Source organism: Pipistrellus hanaki (assembly GCF_964339955.1).
Source record: "Pipistrellus hanaki genome assembly, chromosome: 16".
Lineage (NCBI taxonomy): Eukaryota > Metazoa > Chordata > Mammalia > Chiroptera > Vespertilionidae > Pipistrellus > Pipistrellus hanaki.
The window spans coordinates 44,318,905-44,326,739 of record NC_140518.1 but is presented as its reverse complement, the minus strand read 5'-3'; the positions used below and the strand labels follow the sequence as shown (position 1 = coordinate 44,326,739).

The 7,835-nt window shown below is 48.8% G+C and overlaps 1 protein-coding gene across 2 annotated transcripts in view; it reads right to left on the bottom strand.

Moving 5' to 3' along the window:
- Positions 1-590: 590 nt before the first annotated feature.
- Positions 591-7,835, bottom strand: part of HS3ST3B1 (heparan sulfate-glucosamine 3-sulfotransferase 3B1) — a 41,684-nt gene continuing 34,439 nt past the window's right edge. For both annotated transcript variants that reach the window (XM_084861445.1, XM_084861446.1), the window contains one exon: positions 591-4,814. In XM_084861445.1, the coding sequence (XP_084717571.1) occupies positions 4,196-4,814 (619 nt within the window). In that variant the 3' untranslated portion in view covers positions 591-4,195. The remainder of the gene's footprint in view (positions 4,815-7,835) is intronic.

Genomic DNA, 7,835 nt, shown 5'->3' with positions numbered 1-7,835 from the left:
GCCACTGATGCTCTGCTTCCATCACGCCTGTCATGTCCATGCCCGCACATGGCAGCCCCCAAGCACCCGCCCCGGCCAGAACCCAGCACTGAAAGGCTGCCCCACTCAGGGGCCAGGGTGTCCTGGACTCACCCCTGCACTGCACGCCCTCTGGGGCAGCTATGCTCCTCCCAGGGCAGAGGGTCTCACCCATCCTGTATCCTTTACAAAAATGCACCCTGACGTTTGTGGATTGCTTGGGTAATTTGACCCAGAATGGAATCTTGACCCTAAATGACCCTCCTATCTGAAAACTTCCTGTTTCAGTTAAGGAAGGGAACAACTTCATCAGAAATTGTCCAGCTTGTGCAGGAGGCAGGGGCTTGAAGAAGGAAGAGCTTATGTATGCTTTCCAAGGGCTTTCCTGCCCACCCTCCTCGAACTGTTCAAGCTGATCACAGGAGTGGCCAGAAAGAGGACAGGACAGAATTAGGTGGAAGGTGTGAAAGGTCAACCTGCCCACAGATGCCTTTGTGGGGTGTGTGTGTGATTAGTTACTGAATAAAATATCACTTCCTTGTTGGTCTGCAAAACATAAAAGTACCCACAAGTTGGTAAAATATATATTTTATTTGTTCATACAAAGAAATAGTATCAATTACCAGAATTTCATTTTCCTAGAAACGTCTTTCTCTGTGTAAAATTAAATTGTGTTAGACATAGGACAAAATACGTGATTTAATTTTTGCACATGTTGGCTACTCTAACATCCAGGTTACAGGAGGCGCTGCTCGAATTTGCACAGTATTTAGATTATGAGGCTGAATGAAATGCAGTCATAAATTAATGTTACAAAAGTGAAGAAAAATTGAACCACACCTTTAAGTTTTATTGACCATCCTTTTTGACAAAATGAAAGGAAAAAGAAAAGACAATGACTTCAGCGTCAGCATTTCAGATACAAATGTTAAAGTAGAACCTTGGTTTTTCTTTCTTATGAAAACACCCTGGCAGGATCTGAGACTGTTCCTCCAACTGTCTCAACTTTATCTGTCACTCAAAAGTACCTCTGAGGGAATCCTAGGAGACAACTTCTCCCCCTCCATCATCCAATGCCGTCTCTGCACCTAGATACCTTCCAGGTGCCACCTATCAAGTCAACAGACCACTGCACAAACACGAAGAGAGGAACAACACAATCCTCCAACTTTTTTGTTCATGTTTTTGTTTTTAATGAGAAAGGAACAAAACTGAGAGGAATAAAGTGTCCCAATGACTACCAGAGTGTTTCCTGTAAACTGGAGGGAACACAAGACACATGCCAGGACAAACTGCCAAATATGAGCTGGTGTCTGTCTTGTCTTCTGGCAGCTGAGGTTAAGCTGGTGGCCTTGCAGTTTGCTAGACCAGGAAGGAACTCAAGGCTTACTTCAGTGTGTAGCCTAGATTCTCTGAGAGGAAGACCTGGGGCACGGGCCCTGCGACAGCTCTCACATGGCGGGTGTCACTGTGGGCAGAGGCCCTGTCCAGAGCAGGCAGAACTGCAAGCTCACAGACCCCTACGAGCAGATACACAGGAAGTCTGATTTATTTGTTTTACACAGAAAAACTTGCTCTGGTCCTTCAGTGCTAATTATCGACATCTGTTGGGATTCAAGGACTTGACCCAGAATAGAATCTTGACCCACTTCAGTGTGTATGACTAAATGACCCTCTTTCTATCTGAAAACTTCCTGTTTCAGTTTTAAGGCAGGGAACAAACAACTTCATCAAAAACTGTTCGGCCTAGTGAGAAGGCAGGGGCTAGAAGGAGGAGGAATTCTACGTTGTGAGGGCAGATCTCGGGAGTGTCCAGAAAGAGGACAGGACACAATTAAGTGGAAGATGTGAAGACTGACTTTTACTTTATACTGTAACTGAAAAGGTATTCTCAGTTTTATTTCAAATGAGCCATCTTTATATATATTATTTATTTCAGATAGGAATAGAAACATCAATGATGAGAGAGAATCATTAATCAGCTGCCCTCTGCATGCCCCACCCTGGGGATCTAGCCTGCAACCTGGCCATGTGCCCTAACCAGGAATGGAACCATGACCTCCTGGCTCACAGGTCAACACTCAACCACTAAGCCATGCTGGCTGAGCAAGTAATTTTCTATTATTGTTATTATTATTATTATTGATTTTTAGAAAGAAGAGAGAGGGGGGAGTGAGAAAAAATAACAACATTGATTTGTTGTTCCACTTATTCATTCATTCATTCATTCATTCAATTCTTGATTCTTATATGTTCCCTGACCGGAGATTGGAACTGCAACCTTGGTGTACTAAGCCATGGCTCAAATGAGCCTTCTCCTGGAAAGATGCACAACCAGTTGGCGCCCTATGCAGATATCTTTGTACCCAAGCAACAAGTGGGGGAACCATGCTGAGATGATGGCAATACCTTAAGCACAGGTGCTGCCCTACTTGGTAGCAGCAGTAACAAAGCTGGGCAATGACTAGAACATCTTGGGAATGCAGAGTTCCGATTCCCTTCCTCCCACACAGAACCTAGTGGGAACGCTTTTGCTGTTAAGCATAACCTAGCTAGATCATCACCTAAAGACCAGTGGCATCTCTGATCAGTTTCTAAAGATGAATTGTTTTTCTCTTCATACAAATTTTCTAGCTCTATGGGGCAAGTTACGCCTTACAGCATAAAAAGTGTCCTTTGTAAATATCACAACCCAACTATTATGACAATATGTGTATCTTTCCACATACACCTTGAAGGATGTATAACTCAAATAACAGTTCTTTTATGGTAGAAGCATCCTGGTTTAGAAAATTGAGGATAAAATGAATGTGTCATGATGTGATATTGCTATGTGGTTACCCAATTGCCATTAACTAGTCATCACAAAAGATCCCCGACTCCTCTCTCAACAGAGAGGTGTGGGGAGAGCATTCTGCGTCTGTAGCAGGGATTCTGGCAGCCCCTGCGAGGGCTGGGCTGAGACAAGGACGGCTGCACACGCATCAGGCAGCACGAGGCCACTCTCCCAACCTGTCCTTGCAGGCACCACTCCTGCACCTCACTGTTTGCTGTTGGCTACACAGACCGTATTGTCAATCTGCGATGAGCTAGGAGTTCCAGGAGAGGGGTCCCAGACATGAAGCAGGACTTCCCCTCCCCTGCTGGCCACCTGTCCTCTGTGGGCCTTCTCTCTTCTCCCACTGGGCTGTCAGCCCATTGTGATGTGCTCCGCACATCTGGCTCTGCACTTGGCAGCACCTTGGTGGACACTGATGGCGTGGGATGCGCCTGAGCCCTTTGGGCCTCAGCACCTCAAACCCTGGGTTTGTGCCTATGGCTCTGCTCGCCTAGGAGATTCTTTGGTGTGTCAAAGCAGAACTGTCTGCCTGGAGGACGGAGCACGGTGCACTCATGCACATGGAAGAGACCGTCTTTATTTCTAAAGCAGCACCCGAGCATCTCACACACGTGACCTAGGAAAGAGGGGCTAACGTTTGCATACACTTCGAGCTGGTTAATGACACAGAAACTAGGGCACAAGAAGAGGCGGGGTCATCCTTCACACTCAGAATCTGAAGTTCACGGACCCTGGCGCACAGGCTCTAAGGATGTGGATGTCCCTGCCGAGGCAGTAACCCCACGTGCTGAGCAGGGAGAAACTCTAGCACCAGGGCCCGGCATCTGCGACCTTGGGAAGGGCATCCCGCAGAGAGGAAGCTGCTCCCCGGGGCCGCGCTTTCCGAGGGCAGCCGTGCGGAGGCGGCTCCTGTGTGGTACCCAGGCAGGAAGCGGGGGTGTGAGACCCACTCGGGGGGGGGTAGCAAGTGAATTCAGACAGCGATCGAAGGCTGCGTACCCGTAACAACAAAAAACTCAAGTTGTGCTTTTCTTCTTTTTAAATATAACGGGGAAGGAGGGAGAAAACGGAAGCACCATCCATTGTGAGGAGGAAAAAATAAGGACAAAACATTATAGAGTTAAACACTTTGGAATGTTAAGAGATTATGAAGGTAACTCTACAGAGTGCGGCTAGGCAGCTTAGTGAATTAATTGCTTATGAATTAAAAATAAATTATTATAAAATATATTTCTGTACATTTTACATACATATAATCTCTCTCAATATATAAGCCAAGTGGTCAATGACACGGGCCCGGGGATAAGGAATGGGGGGAGGAGGGGAGAAGGGGGGCCTTCAATCCCAGCCGAAGTCGTGCCCGGTCATCTGGTAGAACTTGCGGTTGAAGGGCCGGTAGAAGTCTCGCAGCCTGCGCACCACGTCGGGGTCGATGTCGGGGTGCGTCCTGCCCTTGGTCTTGCCCAGGCAGTGGGGCTTGCTGCTGCCCTCGGCCTTCTTGAGGCAGGGGAAGCCCTTGGTCTTGTTGAAGTAGAAGTGCTTGTCGGTGATGATGCGCTTGAGGCCCAGGAAGTCCTGCACGCGGCCCAGCTCGCCGGCCGGGTCGCTGATGAGCCGCTCGCCACTCACGAAGAGCATCTGGCGGCGCGAGAAGTGGCGCAGCCAGAGCTCCAGGTGCTTGGCGTAGATGCCGATCTGGATGGCGCTCCACGACGTGTCGATGAGGCCCGTGCTCCGGTTCCTGAACGTCAGGCTCTCGAAGGTGGGGATGTCAGGCCGCTTGGACAGCGTCTGCGTGTAGTCCGAGATGGCCCTGGTCACCGGGTCGCGTACCACCACGATGAGCTTGGTGTCCTTGGACATGGCCGAGATGCGTGCGGGCGCCTCCCGCGTGACGAAGTAGCTGGGCGTCTTCTCCATGGTGATCTGCCCATCCAGGGTTCTGGGCATCAGGTCCCTGAGGGAAAAGAGCAGGCCAGAGGCAGGTCAGAAGGTGAACCTCTTTGGCCACACCTCTCAATGTCAGCATTCCCAACCCCAGCCGCCTCCTCATTGGGAACAGTTGTAGAAATACAAAAGAAATGCAAGCAGAATTTCTGAGCAGAAAGACACATTACTGTGCCACCTGAAGTTTGGAGGCCAGACACTAGGTACCTGAAGCATTAAAGCACCTTCTAGGAGGTGAGCAGTGAGTTGCCCATCTCTCTAAGGTACCCTCCTCCTGGCACCTCTCCCTCATTTCCCAGGGTTTCCTGCTTCTACCCGCTCCCAAACTCTGATGCCAGAACCAAGTGCCTCTGGGTATGTGCCTTCCCTAAATAGTAACACCTGGGGTCCCCCAAGATTCTTCTGCCCACAGCCCTCACTGGCCCGCCTCCAGGGGCTCCCCAAGCCTGGGCCAATGAGCTGCGAGGACATGTCCCCCTTGCCCACCGGGCTGCACCGGCTTCATCACAGGGACCAGACAAAGCCCCTTTCCCCAGAAAAGCATCCTTGTGAGGCACCGCAGCCAAAACTCTGGGTGCAACGAGCTGAAGCATAAACTGTGCAAAGAATTGCCAAGAAATTCCAAAAACACTATAGATTCCATTTTTTAAAAAGGGACTTGTGTGATATGCAAATGCAGCACTAATTTAAGCAAAAGTGTATAGACAAACTTGTTACAACCTACAATAGATGCAGGCTATGACAACTGGACCAAAATCCAGCTTCTTGGTAACAACTAGCACTGAAAAAACAAAGAAAAAACAAACAAGGACTCAATGATGGAAGACTGTATCTTATTTGCTCTCTGAGCCTCAGCATCCTAATATGTGAAATGGGAATACTTCCGCTTACTTTATTCAGTTGTTATGAGGTTTATAAAACCAAAGCAGTTTGGCTTAACAGTTAAGGAATGTGAGCATGGCAATCAGAAGCCTGGGTTCAAATCCCAGCCCTGTCACTTATAAGCTGTGTTTCCTTGAACAACTTACTCAACTGTTCTGGGCTTCTTTTCCCCATCTGTAAAAATGAAGATGCTAATGCCTATCTCAGGTGAGCTTAATTCAAATTAAAATAATTAATGATCATAACATGTTTTGACATGTCTGTCCTATGGTATATACCTAATATATAATCATCACTATAATGTTCAACACACAGGTTCTTGCACATGATAGGAGCAAAGTTGAGCATGTGTGTGAACAGGCTCATCCAAAGGAGATGTGTTAACTAAGTGGATACTCAGTTTTGGTCACAAATGTACAATTTTCCATTAGCTATGAAATAGATTTCTTTTTTTAAACAACAATTTTAAAAAAATCTTTATTATTGAAAATATTACATATGTTCTCTTTTTTCCCCACTGATTGATTCCTACCTGAGGCCAGGAATTTAAAAAAAAAAAAATTTCCACATCATTTTTGAGCAAATATTTACCTCTCAGCAGGACATTCTAAAACTTCCAGCTTCAAGCCACTCCTAATCTACTGAGACCCAACTCCAATATTGAGCACATTTATGGAAATGATGGCTTAAACTCACTCACACTGCCAGCTAGGGGACTCCCTCCCTCCCACCCCCCCAGCAAAGGAGGTGCTAGCCCTGGAGGCCTGCCTGCGCGCAGCCCTGGCTGTGGCCTAAGCTGATTGACCCACTTTGCCCGTTAATCACTTAGATTAATGCAGCCGCGTCAGCAGACTAATGTGATGGAGGATTAAAGAGAATCCAACTCTTGACTTATTTTTCATTTCACCCAAAAGCAGGGTGATTCAGATAAAGTCCAAGTTTTTTTGCCATGTTGAGCCTCTGCAACCGGACAGTCTACAAGACTACAAGAGGCTCATATTCAGAATTAAAGTGCTACTGCCTCGTTGAAGGAAACCTAACCCTCAAAGTTGTTCAGAGCCATGCCGGGTTGCGTTTGGTCTGTCCTCAGAGAGTCCCTCTGTCCCAGCCTGAGCTTTTGAAGCCAGGCCACTGGTTGGACCCTCAGCATCCCCCCTGATTCAGGGGTGTGGCCCCGCATAGGTCACAGGTCATTAACCTGTCCATGCCTCAGCTTCCTCATTGGAAATATGAGAAACACGATACTGTCCACCACCTGGTGTTTTCAAGATGATTGTGAGCCTAACCTTGGTACCTGGCCTGGAGCTAGCTGTGGTCTCCTGTTGGCAGGATCTGGGCAAGAAAATAGGAGGAAAGGATCATGCACAGATCCCTCATGCTGTCCCTCTGCACAGACAGGCAATGGGGAGGCTCGGCTCCCATGGAGGCCAAGATGTGGGACAGCAGCCTCTGCCCTCAGCCGGCTCCGGCTCCAGAACAACCACAGAACCTTCGCCACCTGCCTTCCCGCAGCGTCAGGGAAAAGCCTGGCAGGTCCGCACACAATGGCTACCTGGGCAGCTGGGAACACAAAGCACACCAGAGGATTGGTGCAAAGGACATGGGAGAGCCTCCATGGCCTCCAGTCTGGAGGCAGAGCCTCCTCAGCCATTAATCAGCCTCTCTGAGCGTGGGCAGACCACCTGTGGCTGACTGCCTGCAGCCATCCAAGCCATCCTGGGCCCCAGCTCCAGGGAACCCCTCACCCCAGGATGGTCCACGTTTGTACACATAGATCGGAAAGCTCAGGGACCTCAGGACTCCTTCATCATCACACTAACAGCCAGGGAACCACGGCTGTGACCCCAACTTCTCAGCCCTGGTCCAGCCGAGGCCCCACCGTCCGTCCCCTCGGCGTGCTTGGTGGAAGCCAATGGGTGAGATGCACAGCTAGGTTCCCATTATTTCTGCAAACGCCTCCCCTGCCCCCCTGCTGGCTTCCCAGATGCTTCCAGGCAGGTGAGGAGAACAGACACACCACCCCAAATGTGTGTCTTCAGCGCGAGGATCAGTGAGGATGGTTGTGTGTAAGACTCAGCGGACACAAAGAAGCTCTGGACACCAAGCAGAAGGTGTCATTGCATAGGAGGCATTCACATTCACATCTACA